The 22876-nt window shown below is 44.3% G+C and overlaps 1 protein-coding gene across 3 annotated transcripts; it reads right to left on the reverse strand.

The window, feature by feature from the left end:
- Positions 1–4287: 4287 nt before the first annotated feature.
- TNFAIP3 (TNF alpha induced protein 3) lies at positions 4288–20906 on the reverse strand. Of its 3 annotated transcripts, none has more exons than XM_068184811.1 (9): positions 20761–20906; positions 16901–17213; positions 12750–12940; positions 12377–12524; positions 12013–12183; positions 11033–11213; positions 8716–9623; positions 6641–6873; positions 4288–5976 (listed from the first exon to the last, which is right to left on the reverse strand). In XM_068184811.1, the coding sequence occupies exons 1-9, from the start codon at positions 20833–20835 to the stop codon at positions 5692–5694; spliced, it is 2505 nt and encodes an 834-aa protein (XP_068040912.1). In that variant the 5' UTR covers positions 20836–20906; the 3' UTR covers positions 4288–5691. The 3 variants fall into 3 exon arrangements, with proteins under 3 accessions (XP_068040912.1, XP_068040913.1, XP_068040914.1); XM_068184812.1 differs by lacking the exon at positions 20761–20906 and adding an exon at positions 20332–20580; XM_068184813.1 differs by lacking the exon at positions 20761–20906 and adding an exon at positions 17789–17876.
- Between the last annotated feature and the right edge of the window lie 1970 nt (positions 20907–22876).

Consider the following 22876-nt stretch of genomic DNA (forward strand, 5'->3'; position numbering starts at 1 on the left):
CTCAAACAAAGCATGAGCCTGGACATATGGACTGCCAGGTCTTGGTTCTACCAGATATCCCTGCTTACTCATGGCCTCCTAAACACATCTAGAGATGAGCAGGGGAAATTTATAATTTTTGTTTGGTAGGTTGACTATCCTCTTGACATAGCTGCTCAAAAGTCCCTGCTGTGCCTGTTCAGAAGAGCAGCTGAGCGTCCAATATCCCAGTCTTAGGTGGGAAAGACACCTCAGCATATCCCAAGAGCTTTGGTCTCATGATGGGGGCCTATTTTTGTGTGTTTATCCTAATCACTGAGATGCCCTTTCTCCTATGCCTATCACTGGCAGTATAAAGGCCATAGCTGCCAGATAAGAGTAGTTTAACTGACTTCAGGCACCTTTGAGAAATGGGGTGGTAGAGATTAGACAGTCTGCAGCAAATGCAGGGACATCAGGATGAAAAACAGCTGGCAAAATGGCTATCAGGTCAGTAGCTCAGTGTTAGGTGTTTCAATCTAACACAGTCCATCCAAGCATGTTAAGTGGCCTAGTACTTCAGATTATGCCAAAGACCTGCCAGGCAGAACACTGAAATATCAAAAGATAAATCTATGTACTCTCTATACTGAAAAAAAATTGCTTTCTTCTTCTCTGTGTCATGTTATCTGTGAATTGAGTGGTTATATCCCTGAGAAATCCAGAAACACAGATAATGTTCTGATCATTTTATATTCATCTGAAGTATATCCCTTCCCCAAATAAGATGAATGTGTAAGCCAGCACAGCAGTCCCTTCCTGCATTATATTACAAGGAATTCCAGTATAATAGAAGTAGACATTAAGCCATTTGTTTCATAATAGGATTGTTTAGCCTGGAGAAAAAGGGGTTCAGGAGAGACCTTATCATGCTCTACAACTACATGAAAGGAGGTTGTATCCAGGTGAGAATCAGTCTTTTCTCCCAGGTAAAAGTGACAGGACAAGAGGAAATGGCTTCAAATTGCACCAGGGGAGTTTTAGATTAGGTAATAGAAAAAATTCCCTCACTGAAATGCTTATCAGGCATTGGAACAGCCTGCCCAGGAAAATGTTTGAGTCCCCATCCCTTGCAGTATTCAAAAAAGGTGTGGATGTGTGTCGTGGTTTGACATGGAAGTGATTTTTTTTTTTCTTCAGGAAGTTGGGTCAAACCAATCAGTGGTCAAGTTTGGATATTGGCACCTGAAATGACCACTGAAGATAGGGATACGCCTCTGAGAACACAGGGGGTTAAAAGCAAGAACTCCCAAGAGCTCGCTCTCTTTTTGGTTCCGGTCAAGGTGCTGTGCGGACCTCCCCTGCCCAGCCATGGGGCTGGGTGGGGGAGGGGAAGCCATGAGGCCTGGTCGAGGTGAGCTGAGGGGTAGAAGGACTGGAACCGAGCCAGCTCCTGTGGACGGAAGGGTAGAGAGAAGCGGAGATGTTTTTGTCATTCCCCCCCCACTCCAGAGAGAAGAGATAGAGAGTCCGGACGGCACCTGTAACTTTGCCGGCGCGGAGGAGAAGGAGGGGGGGGAAGGCGCCCAGCCTTGGCCTTGAGTATCGGCTGCTGGGCAGAGATATCAGCCGTCCAGGGAGTCTGAGCTTTTAACCCTTTCCTGAGAAATGAAGGCTTTGTAAAATATTGCTCCTCCTTGATTTGAAGTAGAAGAGAGACAGTCTGGGATCCGAGATGATGGAAGAAGAAATTCTCGAGTTGGAAGGAGATGATGGAGTGGCTTGTGGCTGGACTTCTCTTGTTAGCCATAGACTGAACCAAATTCTCCTAACAGAAGCTGCACTTAGGGTGGTGCGTTGGTGTGCCAGGAGACCTGTTTCAGTAATTACCAGCAGAGGAGTAGAGGGAAAGTGTGGAGAAGCCCTCTATCTTCAAGGAAGAAGAAGAGGAGCAGAAGACCTCTATTCTTGGACCCTCAGCCCCAGGGGAAAATGGGGGGGACTGTAGTCCCAAAATGAGAAACTGAACTGTTGTCTCTTTTGGTCCACGGCAAAGCATCCTTAAAGGAGCCCTATGAGCAGTCTGTCCATGCACGGTGGTGAGAGCACTGTGACATGGAAAGGAGAGTGTCACCATGGCAAATTTTCTTCGGGCGATTTCCATGTGTGACATGGAAACACAAGGGTGGCAATTGTGTTTCCTGGGGGGGGGGGTCTGTGGCACAGGAGAGACTTCTGTCTCCCTTGAAAGACTGAGTATTTGAATATCTGAAGGGTGGCAACTTGATCAGGATCCTGGGTGGTGTCTCACTGTTGAGTTTGTTTAGGAATTAGGTGGGAGGAGGAGGGGTGTTTTAGAAAGTCTTCATCCAGGATTTAGTGTTTGTAGTTTTTATAGTAGTAGTAGTTTAATAAAGTTCTTTCCTTAGTTACTAAGTTTGGGCCTGCTCTGCTCTGTTCCTGATCACATCTCACAGCAATTATTTTAAAAAAGTATATTTTCATGGAGGCGCTGGCATCGTGCCAGTGTCAAACCATGACAATGTGGCAGCTGGGGACATGGTTAGTGGTATTAAGTTAACAGTGGGACTCAGTGATCTTGATGATTTCTTCCAAGCTTAACAATTCTATGATTATCTACTAGTTTTGCCTTTCTGCTAAGGAAAAAATCTCTGGCTATCAAAGATATGTGTCTTAGAAAAGAGCTTTCTTTTCTAAGTGAAGTGGTCACGAAAAGGGAGACTCCAAATAAAAGTTCTCTCTTGCAGAACAGGAAGGAAAAATAGATGAACTTGACGAATTGTCTGGGCAAAGAGCAGAAAGCATCAAAAGGGTCAAAATCCCCATGGGACATAAGGGAAATACCAGAGTATTTATAAAAAAAGGCCCCACTAGCTCTAATATTCCCACACAAGTAAATCACAAGAGACAAGCTGGGCACTCATTTACATGGGAGCTTCAGAATGAGACCAGCCTCATGTGACACAAGGGTTATGAGTAATGGGCCCAGAAAACAGCAGAGAAAAATCAGGGGGATCTGGGGCATTTGATCCGAAATCCTTCCTCTCTGCAGAAGCTGCAATTAATAGCAAGTGGAGTAAATCAGCCTCCTGACTCTGAGAGCGTCATGATGGAGGTTCTGTCTTTTCAGTGGGTGGGGGCTGGTGGCTGCTGAGAGTGGATGCTGTGAGCTGCTTCCATCTCCTGCTGCCTGGCTGCAGACGTCCCTCCCAATATTTGTCTGTTCTTTCACTACTGAGGTGTCTGCCTGGTGCAAAGTTCAGTGAATCACAGGAATGTGTGAGTTGCATGTGTTGTTAAGAAGGGGTAAGGTGGGTACTGGTCAACAGTCAGATTTTGTAAAAGACAATTATGCTGTAGAGATGGGGTTGGTACGTCCAGCAGGCTCTGCTCTGGGGAGCATAGGCTGACTTCTAGGTTGTATGCTCTGAAAGCAGAGGTAAACTCTGTGAGTGCAGAGAGAGCTGGGCTATGGCTTAAAGATTTAACCAGGACAGACAGCAACTGAGTTGTGGTCAGCCTCTTAGGAAAGTGTCCTCGACTGCACAGGTGTGTTTGCAGCCTGGGCTCGTATTTTTGTTTCAGGTCATGAGCAACACCTAAGAGCCATGATAGTGTATGGTATTGCCTGTCTAGCCTGAGGTCTGAAACACCTGAGTGCCAGCACAGGAGTTATGGTGAAGAAATCCCCTGGCAAGGAGGCTGGGTTAGGTTGAGCTTGGGATGAGAAGAAAACACTGATTTCATGTAGTTTTTCAAACAGCAGTTGGCAACTTGCTCTTCATGAACTCCTGAGCAACTCCGATGTCAAGGCTTCCCTGCTGTCCCTGGCAGAGGGAAGGTTGTAGGCCTGATCTGTGCCTTTGGGGCTGCACACACAGCTGTGTGGAGGCTGGGATCATGTGCTGCCAACACCACCTCCCAGGGTGGCACTGAAGCAGCACTTGTTGGGAATTCCTGAAATAACGGATGGATTAACACAGAAAGCCAAGGCAAATCAGTGTAGCTTAGGTTTTGTTGCTCCTGCACCATCCATACTCTCCCACACTCATTCTTCTGGGGACTGAAAATACTCTGCACTCACAGGAACCAACTCCTTATGCCCAGGTCCTTCAACAGAACTAAAAGCCCTTCCTGAGAGAACACCCACTTAGAGCAAGTTATCTATCACCTCTTCAAAGCACGTGGCTGCATCATCTGCACCAAGGAGCAGTAACATGCTGAATGGTAGTGCTGAACAGAAAGGCTTCCTTCTGGGAGTGTCCCATCTTCAACTGTGTCCTCGCGCATAGATATAAAAATAAGAAATTCAATCCTTCAATAATTTATTTCTTTATACCAGAGAATGTTTTTCAATTATACATTTAAGTTTGTAACTTTCAACACTAGAGTAAATATATGTAAAAAAATCCTAGCTGTGCAAATTTCAAATTGCATTGTTTCAAATAATATAAATATTTTAATAAAACATATGTTCACATTAAGGTTCACAAAATATATAAAATTTAACAGAAATAAGTGATGAGTTATTTAATTTTTTTTGTTTTTAGAAACTGTTTTTTTTAGTAACTAGAAAAAGATTCTAAACTTGAGAAGCAAGTTAGAAGAGATATCACCTCCGAAATCATAGCAGCAAAACAGATGCTGAAAACTTAAAAGGTGTAAAAGGAGAAGAGAGAAGCAGGTAACAGGCACAGTGGTAAAGAAAGTCTTGCAGATTGAGAAGTGGATGCATAAACTTCAGGAGTGAAATCTCAGCCCTGAAGAACTCGTTACTGAGCTCCCAGCTGTTTGTGTGGTAACAGAATCACATTAAGGATGACAGAAAGTGTGACAGAAATGGAGAGAGAGGGTATGAACAGCACACATATACTCCTGAAATTTGCAGTGCAAGAGAGACAAGAGTCAATCTCGTTTCAGAAGTGAAGACAAAGGGCTTTGGGGTTTTTCTTGTCTGTTGGAGGTAATTCCTTCCACACAAGTGGGAAATAGCAGGATAGATTTTCACCATCACATGCATTTCTTCTGCAACTTCTGTCTTCCCAGCTGTCTTGGAATTTAGGAAAGGATCTAAATGCTGGTTAGGTTAAAGGAGCAGACCAGTGCTGGTCTTATTTTGGCTGTGGTTTGCTGAGGGCTCTGCAAACATAGAAGTGCTTGCTGTTATCACCCTAAATGCCTGCGGGAGGTCCCGCCCTGGTGAGTTCTGTAAGGACAGCAAGGACATGGGCAAACCAAAACATGGTTCTTCAGATGTCAACTGAAGTAGCATCAGTCTGTTCTGGGTAATCCCATTTAGGAAGGACTTGCCCCTGACTGATGTATGCAACCATAAAAAGGTCCTGCACCTCTGACAGTAGACATGGCTCCTTGCCTGGGAAAGGGGAGGTATTGAGAAACAGGCAGACCTGGGAAGTTCTTTGGATTCAAATGCTTCACACTTCCTCCTGGGAAGTCCAAGAATTAAATATGGCATTGTAGGAGCTTAGTCATGAACGAGAGCTCTGTGCAGAAGGCAATGTGACCTTCTCAGCAGTCCTTGTATGCAGTGTTTAGAGGAAGTAGAAATTTATTCCCATTCTTGGGAATAAACATGATCTGAGCAGAGAGTTTATGTTTCCCCCCACCCTCCCACTCCCAGGACGGTTAAGTGTTTTGGACGTAGCACCATTTCAGGGAAGGAAGTAGCTGGTATTGCTTTCTTGTTCCCCACTAGCCATAGATCTGTTTGAACTGGTAGCATTCATTGCAGTAGCCGTTGCACTTGGCATTGCCATAGTGATCACAGGCAGGGGCTCGACAGTGTTGCTTGGGAGGCTCCTGTGCCACTGGCTCCCTGGCACTCCCTGACGGTGGCAGCTGACCAAGGCGCCGGCACTCCGGGCACAGGTCATCATTTCTGCAGGCCAGGTTGTTTCTACACGAAGCCACAGCACACTGTCTCTTCTGGGTACTCAATGCTGCTCGCTGCACATCTCCTCTGTGCTGCCCTGTTCTCTTGAAAAATATTAAAACACATTGTCAGTTGCTGTGCTGGCAGCACAAATGGCTTTTCATTTCCTTTTTGCTCTGCTTGTGGTTTGTATAGGTAACCAACTGGGGATTGTTCACAGGTACTTCTACAAAGTGCAGTACCAAGAGCCAAGTTGAGTTTTACCAAAGAAAATCACAAATTCTGTCATTTCTTAGGAAAAAATACTGGCTTTTTTATCTTTGGCAACCCTCAATTCTAAAAGGACCAAAACAAACCAAATTTAGAAAAGCTTGATCTGGAACAAACACAATCTGTGATGGACTCAATCAAAAATGCAACTTGAACCCCTTGACACAGCTGCACAGCTCTAAGGGTAAGAACAAAAGTCCTTCCCCAATCAATAAAACAACCTAGATGTTGGTCCAATTGCTTCCACTGGAATTGCTGGCAAAATCCCAGCGGAGGTAAAACTGAGCATGGCCATGACAACCCTAAACTGAGAATAACTTTTTACGAGTGCTGCTCAACTGCAGCAGAAAAAACTCATGATATGCACTATGCTTGTCTTTCCATGATAGTTAAGATGCAGGAATTTGAAGATTTTCTAGTATGGATCCCAAGTTGTTCCCACAAGAGAAAAACATGCAGTGCTAAACAAGAGGAAGATTTTGAGAAGTTCATACTTACTTCTGGCTGTCTCACCAGCTGTTCTTCTGTCCTTCTGGCTTCTTGGAATCGCTGGTTCTGGGCTTTAATGAAGCAGTTCTGGCAGTACCCCTCGAGCATTGTGCTGCCCAGGGTGCCGCAGTCACGCCGCTGGCAGGATACCGTGTTATGGAAGCCGGCAGCAGAGCTCCCCGTCTGATCTGCTGCTGAAGACTTCCTCTGAGAGCTCCTCTGGTGCCGTAGCAAAACACTGTCTGTAAAGCAAAGCATGAATAGGAGCAGTTTGAATGTGTCCAATAGATCTGATGACCCAAGGCAGCTAAAAAAAGCTCCCCACCCTAAATGAAAATAATCTAAAAATATCAGCTAGCCTCAAACATAGGTTTTTGACAATCCTGAGACTCCCCCAGTTGGTACATCTTTCTTCATGTTAGATACATAAGCGTGCTAATGCAGCCTGATTTTCACATAAGTTGTTGAAACAGATGATTTGGGGAAAACTTGCCCTAAGTGGGAAACCTAGATCACACTGAAGTCAAGACAAATTTCACCTTTGACTTCGACTGTCATCTGTGACCTACCCATTTCAGCCTCCCCCATTTCAGTCACATCAGACACTTGAAGTACAGTGGTGCAGAGCTTAAGGGGAAAAAGTGCATTATACTTCTTAGTCTCATGAAGCAATCTTATATATTCCACAATCAGAAGGAAAAAAAAATTCATTGTGAGCAATGCTGGAAAATAAGGTATTGCAAGCTGGCACAGAAGTTCCCTAATCTGAATGCATGTGGAAAGCTCAGTGTTGTGAAAGATGTCTCTGCCAACAGCAGGGGGGTTGAGTTAGACTATCTTTAAAGGTCCCTTCCAACCTAACCTATTCCATGTTTCTTTATTTGTATCGGCAAACGTAGCAGCAATAAAATGGTCTGAAGAGATAAGTAACAATTCTCTCTTACATATGCCTTTCAGGCTCTATTCCTAAGGGCTCTTTACCTGTGAAACGGGGCAGTAGCATGAAAGATGAAGATTTCATGCTGTGATTTATTCACAGACTATTATTGCCTTTTTCAAAGTCAGTCTTTAAACACATGTGCATCCACACACAGGGTATTACCAAGGAAGATTTCAAGGCAGAGTATAACAACACACTCCAAAGTTATTCCAAAATACGAGCTAATTACCTACAGTCAAATTCTACTTGCTCTGCTTGTCAAGACAACTACAGTGGTTACTCCAGAGCATTATACTTGTTACATCCAGAACAGATAAAGATCTACAGATTCTTCAAGGCTTTTAAACACCTTGCTAACATAACTGATTTTCAGTACCTTCCATACATTTACAGTGTTTCCTTCATTGACCTCTACAACTTATCTAGCTGTGAGGAAAATTCATACCAAACCATGATTGCAGTGGATGATAGGGAGGTATCAAAAGCCATCCCCTTTTGAGTTGGTTTTGCTTCCATCAAAGCTGAAAGGAAGTTTTACAAGAGATTTCACAGATTTCTCACACTTCTGCCATGTGCCCCTTTATGGTATGTTGGTTTTGGCTGGGGTAATTTAATTTTCTTCACAGTGGCTGGTATGGGGCTGTGTTTTAGATTTGTGCTGAGCACAAGGTTGATAATAGTGAGATGTTTTTGTTATTGCTGAGCAGGACTTACACAGAGCCAAGGCCTTTTCTGCTTTTCACACTGCCCTGCTAGCAAGAGTGCATGGGAGAAGACATAGCCTGAACACCTGCCTGCCCATGGCAAGCAATGAATTAATTATTTGTTTTGCTTTGCTTGTGTATGCAGTTTTTGCTTTTCTTATTAAACTCTCCATATTCCAACCCATGAGTTCTCCAGCTTTTACGCTTTCTATTCTCTACCTGAGCCCGCTGGTGGAGAGTGAGTGAGCGGCTGTGTGGGGCTTGGTTGCTGGCTGGGGTTAAATCACAAAAATGGGATAATAAAAGACAGAAAATCACCTTCTCCTCACACTGTTTTCGTAACCCCCCTGCCCTTTTATCACCCAGTACACGCAGAACTTCACAGTTCAAGGAGGCTGATCTGTAGCCAGTGTGTCAAAGCTCACTCCATCTTCACTTACCATGGTTTTCCCTGTACTCAAAGAAACACAGCGTGCAAAAGCCCTCATTTTGTGATGTCCCAAAAAACTTGCAACCAGGTTTCCTACAGAGGTTGCCTCCCCTGTTCTCCTCGGGAGGCAGTGCTGGTGGTGAGGGCTCCTTGCCTTGGCTGTTGGGACCCTGATAGCAGGAGTGTTGGAGGATCTGTGAGATCTGGGACGGGTCAGATGTTGATCTCTGGTGGCAGGTGGGCAGGAAAGTGGGACTGCCATTTGGGGACTGCTCTGTAGACCTTTTAAAGCAAGTGCTGCATATACCATTGAAGGTCCTCTTGGCCTTTTGATGGCACATTTTACATGTGGCATAGTCTAAGTGTCTCTGATCATCCAAGTTGTTGCAGGGACTGAGCTGCTTGGAGTTGTAGCAGCGTTCACACAGCCCATTGTGTTGCACATTCAAAGTGAAGGGGCAGTCTGGGGTCCTGCACTTCATGGCTGTGGTTTCACTGTACAGGAAAAGGCTCGGAGCGGTTGGAGGTGCAGAGCGAGGCTCTGTTACAGGCCCTTCAGATGTCCATCCCCCAGCTTCACAAATATCCCCACGGGAGCAGCCTGACCCAGCTGCCTTCAGCTTTTCAGGCGCTGCTTTGGAGGTCTGCTTTCTTCCTTTGTTTCCTTGGGACCTCTGCTCAAAGCATTCATGGCAGTAGGGCTGGGTGTTCACAGACATATAGAAAGGGCAATTCGGCGTTTCACATTTCATCTGTAAGAGGGAGAGCTGGGAAAGTGACAGATCCTGTCTGTTCCTGGGACATGTCTCTCTTCTAGCAGGTTCAGCATTCTCCTGCCACTTCTTGTACTCATGCTGTACCAGTTGAAAGTAATCTTCCACGAGGTTTATTTCTTTGGGTAGATTGCCTTCATCTAACCTGACAGCCAAAAAAGGAAGATTGCATCAGTGGTTGAAAAGAGCAGATGGTGGGGGTGGAAGCAAATACAAGCAATGTGGGAAGGAAATGTAGATTTAATGCACATCCATATTACTCAGACAGAAGATCTGGGATGTCACACTGTTGCTGTAAATGGAAATAATTTTAAAAGCAGGTGTTCAGTGATGGAGACTTTCACATCTGAAATAAATGTCCTGACACAATGCTAAACAGAAGTATCCTTAAAAGGCTTTGCCAAGTGAGCGTTTTCTGTCTAAGAGCTGTTTGCACAAAGAATATGGGTAATCTCTCAAAAGCAGAAAGTCCCCCAAGTGGTGAATTTCTCTGAGGACCAGTGCTCAACTGAGCAGAGGTTAGAGTAGAAGAGTCCTTTCTTCACCAACTCACACTAAGAATAAGCCCTTCCTACAGGAGGCTCAGCATTTCATGATACAGTTCATCATGAAATCTGCTCCTGGTTCTGCACTGTTGGGTCTGTATCTACCAGCAGAATTCTTCTAACAAACTATGGGGCTTCAGTGTGGTGTGTGCAATGCTAGCATCCATCATACCATCCTTACTCTGCCTCCAGCTGCAGGGAAAACCCTACACTGGAGCTTCACCATGCCACAGTTGGGAAGCTCAAGTGCTACCCTTTACGTGTGCATATATCCTTCAGGTAGAAGGACTTCAATTTTCAAGGCCCCTACACCAGAACCAGCCAACAGCATGAAGATTCCTTTACGAATCATAGTGGAAGCAAAGACAGAGGATACAGGGAGTTACTCCCCTCCATCACTTCTGAGGGGACTGGTTGGGCATCACTGCCAGTGGCCACTGAATATGAGAAGCTGATGGGTATTGCCAGCTGCTCCTTGCATGTTACTGATGCTCAATCATCAGGGGGACCAGCAGAGATGCCGGTTCCTCCACTGGCCACAGCTTCCTGCCTGCTGCCACACGGAACAGCCCAGGGTGTTGAGGCATCTGTGCTCAAAACATACTGCCAAGTACTTTGCCCAGGGCAGCCAAAATTACACCAACTGCCCATTATGCAATGTGCCCTTACACAAAGCAAAAGGGCTTGGGCTAACTAGTTCCTGCATTTAACTACCTTTCAGCCACCCTCCTGTGTAATCCAAAAGTCAGTGAAACTGATCAAATGGAATTTTTCTTTTAAAATGCTAGTTTCAGTTTGCTAAATCTGAACACATTTTTGCCTTTAAATTTGAGACTGTACTCAGCTCATACTACTTCCAAAGATATCAACAGTAATGCCAATGTTTCATATTTCAGGTAGTAAACACATGGGCCACCTAGGAAGGAAGGAAAGACCAGAAGGACACACTGGACTGCCCAGCTTGTCCCACCTCTGTAAATAACTTTGAGGAAACAGGAATGACACTCACTTTGCAGCATTAATTAGATGAGTTGTACCATGATCCCAGCCTTGCACTGGAATTTCTATCACTATCAAGTAGTCTTTTAGCAGCTGCTCTTTCTCCCTCTCTTCTGCATCTGTCAGAAAGTGCACATTCAAATCCTCAAATCTGCCTTGCTCACTGGTAACCAGAGGGACAGCCCGGATTTCTGTGGGAAAACAAGATGGATTAACACATGCACACACACACACACACACACACACACACACACACACATATATATATGTGTGTGTGTGTGTGTATATGTATATTTACACAAGCATAACCTGACAGACATAACCATAAAATGCAACACATGAAGATATCACCACTAAATTTTTGAGAGAGAGGAGAACAGCTGGGCAGAGCAAGGAGTTTCTGCATGGTACCACTGGGGGAGGTTGCAAACACAGCTACAGCACAAACTTAGCCCCATCGCACAGTAGTTTTAATGTCCCCATAGCAACTATCTTCTCCACCTGAACAGGATTGTAGATCTTTGTTTGTAATGCCTTTTGGTGGGATGATGCTGTAACCTGAACCTAAAGAACTGCTGTCCACTCAGAACAGATGCGTTAAAAATGGTAAAGCATATATTTCATTATTCCTGCCAGGCAGTGGTACTCTGCTGTGAGACTGCATCCTTCAAAGCTTCTTCTCTTACAACGTGGAAAGGAGGCCAGAACATAATAAAGCAGAGGTAACCCTTTGACCAATTCCAGCCTGCAAGCAGGTGAGTTGTACTCTACTTTCAATTAATATCTTGAAGGTAACCTTTAGTTTCTACTCAGATTCACAGACAAAGCTCTTTCTGCTCAAATTTTCAAATATTGATTTGAATATATTTCAAATCAATCTTATTTAACTTTAAAAATGCAAATCTAAACCAGACCATATTTCAAATGCTTTATCAGCAGAGTGGTTTTGAAGAAGTAACATAAATACCAAACGAACTGCTTGAAAAATACCTGGCCCGCTGTCCTTCAGAGCCACCAGTGGTGTAAAATGCATGTTGTCATAGCCAAGCACAATTGGGTATCTGTAGCATTTTTCAGCTGGCCACAGGAGAGGCAAGTAAACACCACCAACATTCAGAGGAGCAAAACTAGAGCCTGACTCTAAGCTTCTAACCACTTTATCTGCATAAAGAAGAAAAAGAAAACACAAATAAGTATGTGCTACAGGCAAGAAAAATTGTATGCTGGGGGTTTTACAATAATTGCTGAAAACACCGTGTTCTGAAATGTATCTACCTGAAAACAACAGGGGTTGACTAAGGTTACTAACACAGCACAAAAGTAACACAGTGGGATGACTGACCAGGCAACTCACCTGCAAGAACAATGATTGGCCTTCTGAGGATGTTTGCAAGGATGAAGATGTGGATTTCTTCCAGCGCATTATAGGGAAGCCTATTTCGAGCCCCAGATATTTCTGGGGAGGTCATTTCAATGAGGTATTCCCACTCCTCCTCCCAGTTCTGAGGAAAGAAACAGCTGTCACCAATGGTTCAAAGACATGGAGGTCAGGAACCAGCTGCAGCACAGCAGTGCTCCAATAATCACATTTTCCTATTTCCTCCAAAGGAAGACTATTTCTGCTCTCCATTAATGACAGAATCCGTGAAGCCACAAAGCAAACAGAATCAGCAAGGCAACGCTGGCGAGCACTCAGAAAACAGCACCATTCCCTCAGGCCGCCTTACCCGGGTGTCATAATGGAGTCCTGTTTCTACAAACTCCTGGGATTTAACAGCCTCTCGCTGCCAGCGGAGCTTCAAGTTCTGTGTGTCAATCTCCCTGAGAGCACTAAACAATGTTTTTCTTAAGACAAGGTCGATATCTTCAATACCCCACATGTACTGCGATGCAGCATGCATAAGGCAATTTCCATCACCTGGAAAAAAAGACAGAGTGCATTATTTTCAAATGGCTACTGAAATAAAATACCACAAGCCTGTGGGATGTAGAATTACACCACACATACGCATATTCCCTGTGCACTTCTCTCTAAGCTGCAGACTGAAGGGTTGTAGAGAAGGAGACCTAAGTTATGGTCTCTGTTCAGAGACAGAAAAAAAAAAACTTCCCTCCTTACTGGTTTTGTCTCTGTACCAGTCCAAGTTAAGCTGTCACCCAGCAATGCTCCTTACCTATCTTACTTAACTTTGATATCACAAACTAAATTTTGGGGTCAACTTCAAATGTCAAACACAGCTGAAATAGCTTTTTAAACACAACAAAGTCGTCTTAAAATTACAAAAAAGATGTAAATCTCCCTCATTGGTGTTTATACAAATATACACCCGATAGCATGAGGTTGAGATAATGGAAACCATTAAGAAAATATTATAGTAACCCCAAGCCTCACATCCTCTGATGAGCACTGCTTGGCACTTAGCTGTCCTTGATGGAGGAATTGTAATAAAAAAGGAGACAGAAAGGGAATGGCAGATGATTTATATAAAGCAATCATAGGAACACCTCTGGCCTTCCTCTCAGAAATGATAGTGTTTTGGGTTGTTACATATATTAATTATTTAGAGGGCTGATTTTAAACCACAAAATTAAAACTAAGTCAATGAAAAACTGATTCGATTTTAATTTACACAATCTCCTTGCACTGAAAAATTCCTCTTCACAGGTAGGAAGGATTGTGATATTCTGCAGTTTCAGAGGGGTAATTGAGACTTAGAGGCGATAACTAACTTAATTAAAAGGTGTGACAAGAAATACATCTATGTCTGGATTTCAAATTCTATCTCTAGCTATCTTCCTCAAAAGGGGATGTCTCCCCTGAAAGGGAGACATCAAGAATCATTACTGTCACATCCTCAGATGCAAAACTAGGTCTGATGCCTACCACAGTGGTAAACAGATTCACATAATGCTAAGAAACCACAGCAATTTTCTTAGAATAGAAGACATCAACCCTGGCAAAACTACTATATTTTTCTCATGTGGAAAAAAAAAAACCCTAACAAACCCACCCAAAGAACTCCCACAAAAGAATTAAACCCAGTTTGCCACATACATGAGGAGCTCAATTACACCATTTGTGAACACTTTTGCTACTTATTGTGTGAAATTGCAGAGAAAAGCCTACAACAGACTCGAGTTCCCAAATAAGATATAATTTGAAATCTACTCAATGCTTCATAAATTGTTACGGGATTGGTGCATATCAGGTTCCTGCAACTGCCTTCTGTTTTCTGATTGCTGTTTTGCAAAGCTTACTTCAAATCTGCAGGCTGCTTACTTGAGCTCAAAAATCAGGGAACAACCAAGAAGACAGAAAAACTGACTGTGTTTCCTTCTGACCAAGAAAGATGACATATTAATTCCATTAAAATTTTCCCTTCGCAAAATCTAGAGCAAAGATAAGACTAAATTTTTTGTCTCTCTGAGAGCTCACTTTCGGTTCTTTATTTAGAAGCACTGCCCAAAATTCCTTACACAGCACTTGGAATTCCCCCACACCGTTTGACTAGCAATTGAGCAACAGTTGTACTTTTTGTTCTGTGGGTGCAGCGTGGCCTCCCTCGGACTTTCCCAGGGGGTGTGGCTGGGTGAGCTGGAATGAATGCCAATTCATTATACAAGTGAAATCTCTACAGCCAATAGATGCTGGAATTTTTTAATTAAAAAAAAAAAAAGAAGAAAAAACCCTAACAGTTTCGATTTTTGTACCTCCTACCGCTTTCCTTCTATCTCCATTCAGATGTCTGCAAAGAAATATGTGGTGATTCAAAATAGCTTTTTTAATTAAGAAAACCCCACCACTCCAGAGATTCACAAACATATTAGGTAAAATACACATCAAAAGATCCCGTAGGAGATACTTTCTCTGTTTTCAACAGCTACAACCTTAATCAGAAAAAAACCCAGAATTTTCTGAAGAAAGTCCACTGTTAACTGAGAGAACTAACATATTCCTCCCACATCTATGGGTTAAGCAGCTAAATGTTTAAAAAATATTTTTCATGCCACATGGGAGGAAAAAAAAAAGTTGTTTTCTGGGATAATACAGGGCTTCTCCATGCTTCTTCAGTTCTTTCAGAGATCCTCTCCTACAGTCCAATCTACCTTCTTTCTCCTACAAAAGTCCTTCTATGCAACTACTTTGCATAACCCACAAGTTTCCAAAGCCACTCCTACTCCTGCACTTAATGACCCTGAAGCACTGAACTGAAGCCAAGTTGTCAGCTCAGTGTATGGGGAGACCACAAATCTTGCTTTGCCTTCCCTCAACCTGCCCTAATATTTCAGCACCTCGCATACAGGTACGCCTGCTCGTGGGTGGGATCCAAGTCCACACTACTCCCACGTGTAGCACTGGCCAATGGTCAAGAGATAAAGACTGAGGTCAATGTTGCTGAATGAAATGTGGTGGCCAACAAGGGTCTGTCCAGGCAGTGTTAACTCCTGCAGGATTTATATTGACTGGAGATGGGGGATTCTAAAACTGTTACTCTTCGCCCTGGGCAAAAGTTGTGCACATTGTCCATTCTCCTAGAAAATCTGTTTGAGTGAGATTTTTAAGATCAAACACTTGGAGTGATGTTACCTTCCCAGTACGTGCAAAGCACTGCCTGCTTTGACTGTAACTCTGGTCCTTCCAAAGCTCAAGATTCCGTGACTTCTGTGCACACCCCTAACTGCAGTCATGAGAATTTTCCATCAATGCGGAGGCAGCCCAAAATAAGCAAACCCAGAACACAACATGGACTTCAACAATGCTGCAGGTCCACCACACCTAGTGTTTCTATAACTGCTGTGATCTGCTCTTTGAGCAAAGAGTATGTATTTTTCATCTTCTTCAAGTCCTCACTGTCCCAGTCTATTGTTCCTGGTTAGGGGCAACCTGTGCTGTAAGGAATCCTGAGTCCAAGTTTGCAGCTGCGTGACCATAAGTCATAGCCATTACCGAATCTTTCCTCTACTGAATGTAAAATGCCTGGTGACTCTTACAGTCATGTGCCAAGGTTTCCTGCTCAAGACTGTGGACAAACACAACCTGTTCAGGAAATCTTGGCACTACTGCTGTGCCTTTTCATTTGTAGCACTTGATGCAATACACACACGGAGTAACCCAAAAGCCAAGTCCTGAAACCAGCACTGATTGTTGAAAGAAAAGGGCACTGCAAAATTTGTGCTGCACAAAGATGGGTGTCAGTCACACACATGGGAGTTACCGGTGGGCCCTGAGGGAAGGCAAGAGCTGGCAAACCCAGGCACGGAGCTGAGGATGAGGGAGCAGCTCCAGCGTGGAGCACCGACCCCAGGGACAGCAGTGTCAGGTTCCTGGGAGGCTCCATGTTCTGAGTGCTATTGCTGTCACTGTTGTTAAAGCCGGATCAGCAAGCAAGCATTGCCTGCCAGCTACAACAGCAGGGCTTATTGGAAGGATATTAGCTTCTGCTAAATATACATGGGAATGCATCTCTGGTCACTAAAAGCATCTGAAGGCTCCTCTTGCCTGGTATTAAAGGATGTTTGGCACTTCCGATGAGGCAGCCGACATGTAGCAGTCAGATTCATGGGAAGCCAGTAGGTTCCAAATCAAGTTTCCCTGCCTTGTTCTTGACTCTGAAGTGCCACAGGTTACTGATATTTTGAAAATATCTGTGAAATTTCCACAATATTCACATACTGTGGTGTGGGCAAAGGTCTGCTACAGCCTCAGGACAGCACATCACGTGGAAAGAATTTTAATTTCAAAACAGATTGAAAGGCAGAGCAGTTTTAAAGCCATGTGCTTCTGTTTCAGTAATGTGAACTCAGATGCTATTAATAAAGGTGCTACATTTGTACAACCTTCTTTTACTGTGAGTGCAAAGACCTGCTCATAACTTACCATTAGTCTTCAAAGGAACAAGTCTCCGAACTTCCCTGCACCAGTTGAGCTTCCTGTGGCGCTCCAGTGAAGTCTGGGTAGCCTGGTCAGTCAGGGACTTCTGAAGCATTTCCCGAAACTGGGGACAAAACTGGCACATTCTGAACATTTCTATGGTGTATCTGTGCATAGTCCTGAAGTGATGAATTATTCCACTGGGAGGTTTGACTAGATCCTCAGGTGTCCTCTCTCTGATCTTCATAGCCTTCAGCATATTGCTCTGATACAAAGCTTGAGGAAGGATGTGTTGGCCAGCCATGTTTCTAGAAGACATCTGAAATGAAAAAGGATCCTTTTATTGGCATGTTAGTGCCCTTCTATCACAGTGCTACCACTTGTGCAATGACTCAGAAGACACTTTCAGGGTGGGATGCTAGATTAAGTTTTGCAGTCCAACTGAGCCTTCCATAAATAACTTTTTTTAAAGCTCATATTCACTAACTTTTCTGCATTATTCAGATACAGACACTGATCAGCTTATCCCACTCATTTGCTGATATAATTTACTGTGATATTGAAGAGGATTTATGCATAACTAAGAAAATTGCATCATCATTCAAAAAAAAAAAACATTTAAATCAAAATAAGGATAAGAGAAGGCAAGATCAAGGGAAGGGAAAATTATCCTAGAAACTTAACTAATTGACAATTGTACAGTATAATCCCATATGCACTTGCTGAATTTCAGGACATTTCAAGCTCTTGTCTTGATAACATGACAAAAGAAAAAAAGCAGTTAAAGACCATTTCAGATTTCCACAGCCCATACATTCTGAGTAGTGATGGTCAGTAGAGTACAGAAAAAGCACAAAGAATTGCAAGCAGTGCTAGTATCAGTCCCATACTTACAGTGGCCAGATATGGTAGATAAGGAATTTGTCACTCGAGGACAGGCTTAGGTTACTTTTCTTGAGGCTCTTTGTAAGTGGCAGAGCTATGGCTCAGAAGTGCTTGTGCTGGTGTGTGGGGGTGCAGTGCCACTATTACTCAGTGGTAAGTCAATAGAGCTGTAAAAGCATTTCCATTTGGCTCAAAACCCTCAATATATTTCCACAGTAGGACATGTAATGTTTACTGTTCTGCATCTCTTTCTTCAGTAACTGGCCTCATGGGGTACAGCAGGAAAAACAAAAAAAGAAACCCACAACACCTCAAACTTGCTACACTCAATGAAATACTTACTCAGAGGACACTAACATTGTGGCTAGTTAGAGCCAAACGTACAGACCGCATCCCTCAAAACCCCTGTGCACTACAGTAAGAACAAAAATAACAACAATAACCTGGTTTTACAGGGAGAGACTCTCCATGCTGTCCACAAACATTCTTGCTTTATTTAAAAGCAAAGCAAAATTTGTATCAAGACAAATAAAAGTATGCATGCCTAAAATGTTTAGAGTACAATTAGTCACATTAAGAGACTCCACCATTGTGATTATGAATCTAAGGACAAGTATCAAGACATATATGTGTGTCAATCTCTGGACACCAAGTACAGGGAAACAAGAAACAACTAAAAATTGTTTATGCACCTATTAGGACGTTTTCTCATGGAGATGGGAGGCACAGAGAGAGGCAGAAGAACTCCAGCCTGACAGACTGACCAGGAAGGCATTCCCAGGTCTATGGGGGCAAAAGACCCCTCTTGCACAGAAGGGCTTCAGCATCTCCTCCACAGGGAAACAGTTGCTCTCTCCTCTTCACCCAGACACTTCCATTGGCAACATCCACCTCCACATGCCCAGCCAAAGCTTTTGAAAAGACCCTCACAGGGTGAGAGGGGACCTCAAACTCCAGGCTCCAAGAGCTGAGCTCTATAACCTCTCTGAGAACCAGCTGATGGAGAGATACAGTTTGTCGGGATAACCCAACAAGCTCTAAATAGAGACAGATGAAACAGGCGATGCTACAAAGTCCTGCTTCAGGGTGATGTCATTCACACACCCTAAGAGCACTAGGGACAGTGCGCAGAGCTGTCACATCTTGCAACATATGGAAAAGCTTTCCTTTAGGTAATAAAGATGGCATATTCTTATCAGTCCCCCATCAGCACACAGCCTTAAAATGAAAATTGCGTATTTTCTCATCCACTCTCCTCACCAATATAGTTTTACGCATGCTATTTATGTAATCCTGTATTTAAATGTGTGAATGTGTCTAAAGAGCAAATATAAACAACTCCTTACTAAACTGTGTGATACCACAGCTCTACTTTGCTCTGAGATGACCAAAATACTGAATTCCTTACTTATGTTAGTAGAAACATTGAGTCAATGGGATTTTTTTTCACACGAATAAAGACTAATCACATGACTAAGCACTACCCGGCATCGACTCTTGAAATGGTTATTTCCAGCTTTAAGTAACAAAAAGTACTGAGTTTACAGAAGCACTCACTGAAACTACGTTATTCGATACTATGTTCTACTAGCATTTTTCCCCTCCACACGTGGAAATTACTGCCTGTGTTATTTACAGTCATAAATGTGAACCAAGACAAAAGCCAAGCAACCCTTATTTTCAAAATCAATGTGAAGAAACAAACAGAATTCAATTGACACCTAAGCTGGAGATTTAAAAGTAGAAAACTGACCTACAGTTATATTAGTTAATAGGCTACTGCGCTTTGCTGTGTGCTATGCTACTTTAACCTTCTCACAAGTAATGACTAGGAAATCCCAGAAAGGAACAGCTGTAAACAATAATTTAGAGACAGCATCCTTTCCAAAGGTGTAATGCTGAGGATGCTGGGCTTGGGAAAGCTGAATACTGTTCTGAGATCTGCCAATGGTTTCATAAAGTTATTTTCATTTTCTGTCCTCTATCTGAAAAACGGCAAGTAATAAACTTCTCCATTAAGTGCTAAAACTTCTAAAACAAACATGCTCAATACCTTTTAAGCCCCCCAGAGATTTTTCTGCCTGGGTCTTTGCTCGGTACAAACCAAAACACAGTACTCTTCGCCAAATCAGAAGATGAGGAGCGAGGCTCTTTTAAAGATCCCACAGGACTGGTTTACACACAGTAAGTATTCCGCGTTCTTAGTTCCCTGACCTACTACTCCACTGGGGGCTGGGCGTGCAAGGTGGCAAGGACACAATACCGCCCTGCAGATTCCCAGGAGAAGCAGCCCGAAGCTTCATGGCGGATTCCCCCGCGGCACTCGCAGCAAGCTCGGCCGCGCTGTGCCCGCTCTGCGAGCCGCAGCAGCGGCGGAGCCCCCGCGGGGCCGGGCCGGGCCGGGCCGGCAGCAGCGGGCACAGCGTCCCCGCCCGGCCGGGAGCCGGCACACGGGTACGGCCGAGCCCGCCGCCAGACCCGCCTGGCCCCCGAGGCGCCCTCCTGCAAAAGTGCTCCGGGCTCCGCCGTGCCCTGCCCAGAGCAGCGCTCACCTCTCCGCGGGCGGCTCCTCCTCCGGCCGATCCTGCCGTGACTCCCGCTCAGCAGCGAGGCTGAGGCGATGGCACGGAGCCGCGCTCGGAATCCATCAACCCCCACCGCGGCGGAGCTCCCTTCTTTTCCCTTGTCTCCACCCTCTTCCCGCCGGAGCTGCTGCTGCCGCTGCCGCCGCCGCTGCTGCGGAATGAAGGGCTGAGCCCAGCCTCTTGTTTTTTTTCCCTTTCTGTTTAAGCGCCCGGGTGAAAAAAAAAAAAAAAAAAAAAAAAAAAGGAGATTGAAAACACAACACAAAAAACCCCCACCGGGGATTTCCACCGGTAGAGCGCAGGGACTTTCCGGCCTGTGACAACACCCGCGGCCGCCGCCGCCAGGGGGCGCCGCCGCAGGGCAGCCCCGGCGCCTCCCCGCCCGCCGTGACTCACCCTCGGGATTTTCGGGAGCCGGGATGCCGTTTCTTCCTTCCTTATTCCTTTCTCCCCGGGCCAGGGCTTGCCCATCCCGTCCCGCAGGCTTCGCTCCGCTCACGGGCCGGGCCGGTGTCGCGTCGCTGGGTGCGGAACAGCTCCGTGTCCCTGCGCAGAGCGGCGCCCCGGCCGTGCCCCGCAGCCCTTCCCGTGTCCTCGTCCTCGCGGGCACGCGTGGCAAGCGCCTGCCCTTGCTCACAGCTCTCGGGCTGCAGGTGCTCGGGTGTAGCTGCCCACATCCCTGCCCCAGCGTTCCAGCAGGACGTTAAGGGGGCCCGTCCCATGGAAAGTACTGTTCTTCCAGACGGTTTTCAGACCCAAGCAAGTTTTTGGTTTTTTTTCGTTTAGCTTGTATGTGCTCCACAGTTTTGGCTCTGTATTGTACGTAACCACAAGTGACTTCATTTCTTCAATTAGAGATTAGGCTGATATAGAACCCCATAGTCCCAATATGCTGGCATTTTCGGCAGGAGATGTTTAATGTGCTTTAATCCAGCCCTGCTCAAGGTCGGATTGTTGCAGGTGAAGAGCAGAACCTTGGGCTAAAACCATCAAGTCAGGGAGATCTTAGTGTCTGAATATGATTATAAATTCTTGACTGCGACTAGCAGTTTACAGGAATCAAATTTAATTATTGTAAACAATTAATGCACACCTTTAAACAATGTGCTAATATTGTGAAATATTAGCGGTGAAGAAAGTCACTGAATAAAACCCAAATATTTAAGGCCTGTTAATATGATTTATGGATGGGATGTATGCTGGAAAAGGGGCAGTTTCTTGCTTAACAGCCTTACAATCTGAAGGCACCCAGAAATGAAATACAGTGGAACAAAGTTTCTTGCAGTATTAAAACACTTCATTTTCCCAGATAATGAGCTCCTGCTTGTTCCTGAGTATCCACCTCTCCCAGGGGCAAGATGAGAAGCCAGGGTTGCTGCACACCTTGAAATCAGGTCTTAAATATTGACTCCTTCACAGAACAGGTGGATTTTGGCAGAGTTCAGGTTTGAACTCCTTCACCTCACCTCCAGTAGCAGCAGCTGGCTAGGATCATTTGCTCATGTCACACAGCAGGGTTATGTGGCAACATGATCTTTCCCAGGGTTTATAGGCCTGTGCTGGCTCTGCACAGCAGCCCATCCTTCTCCTCTGCCTTTGTTCAAAAATAAGTCGGGGATATGGCCAGAAAAAGAATAATCCCTTCCAGTTTTTTATTCCTCCTCTCCTTGCAGAGTTTTCTTTTAAAGGTTTTTGTGGGTGTGTTGTTTTATTTTTCTTTTTGTTCCCCTAGCCTCTCTATTGTCTTGGAAAGTATAGTTGGGTAGGAAGGCTCCACATTTAATGATTGATAACCTGAGAGGTGGCTAAAATCCAGGGAACTGGACGCCTGAGGGAACTGGGCTTGCATAACTAGGGCAGCATCTGTGCTATGATTTATACAGTATATGTTTCTGTCAGCATCTTATCGTTCCCTTCTCCTGGACATTTTCCTCTGTCCTCTCATGGGGACTGAGGTAGCAGATTACTGAAGTGATCTGATTAGAGAAAAATGTTTTTATCCAAAACATTTCCCTTACATAATATGAAGCTCAACCCCTCACAGAGTTTTACAGAGATTACTTGAAGTGATGGAGGGTTTCACTGTGGAGTAGGAATGATGAGCTAAGGTAGGAAGTAGGGAAAAAAGAGCTGAGTTGTACCCTGCTTTGTGTAGGAAACTGCAGCAAATAAATTAACAAGTAGTCCTAGCCATGATGGAGATGCTGAGACTCAGGAAAACCTGAAAAGGCAACAGCTTATTTTTGGTTTCTAAATGGTAAGCACATCTGAATATTAATAATTACTGTTTACACCTTGATAAACTCAAAGTTGATTGCACATTGCTGGAGCAGATGTTTATCAAACAGGTCTGAGCAGGATGGCAGGAATTCATTTGATCTGAGTTTGCACAGCACAAAATAAAAAGTTCTGTCTTGTCAACCATAACTCCTCAGCAATATGGGAATATATTAAAAACATCAGCAACATCAGTAGTTATAGAATACATGAATATACATTCATCTTTTCTGGA

This window comes from Anomalospiza imberbis, chromosome 3, assembly GCF_031753505.1.
Source record: "Anomalospiza imberbis isolate Cuckoo-Finch-1a 21T00152 chromosome 3, ASM3175350v1, whole genome shotgun sequence".
NCBI classification, from domain to species: Eukaryota; Metazoa; Chordata; class Aves; order Passeriformes; family Viduidae; genus Anomalospiza; species Anomalospiza imberbis.

Coding starts and splice junctions, on each gene's coding strand:
- TNFAIP3 (XM_068184811.1), bottom strand. CDS start 20,835: ATGGGCAAGCCCTGGCCCGGGGAGAAAGGAATAAGGAAGGAAGAAACG. Junction 12,525..12,749: donor GACTCCATTATGACACCCGG/GTAAGGCGGCCT, acceptor TTCTTTCCTCAG/AACTGGGAGGAGGAGTGGGA. Junction 6,874..8,715: donor TGAGTACAGGGAAAACCATG/GTAAGTGAAGAT, acceptor TTTGCTTTACAG/ACAGTGTTTTGCTACGGCAC.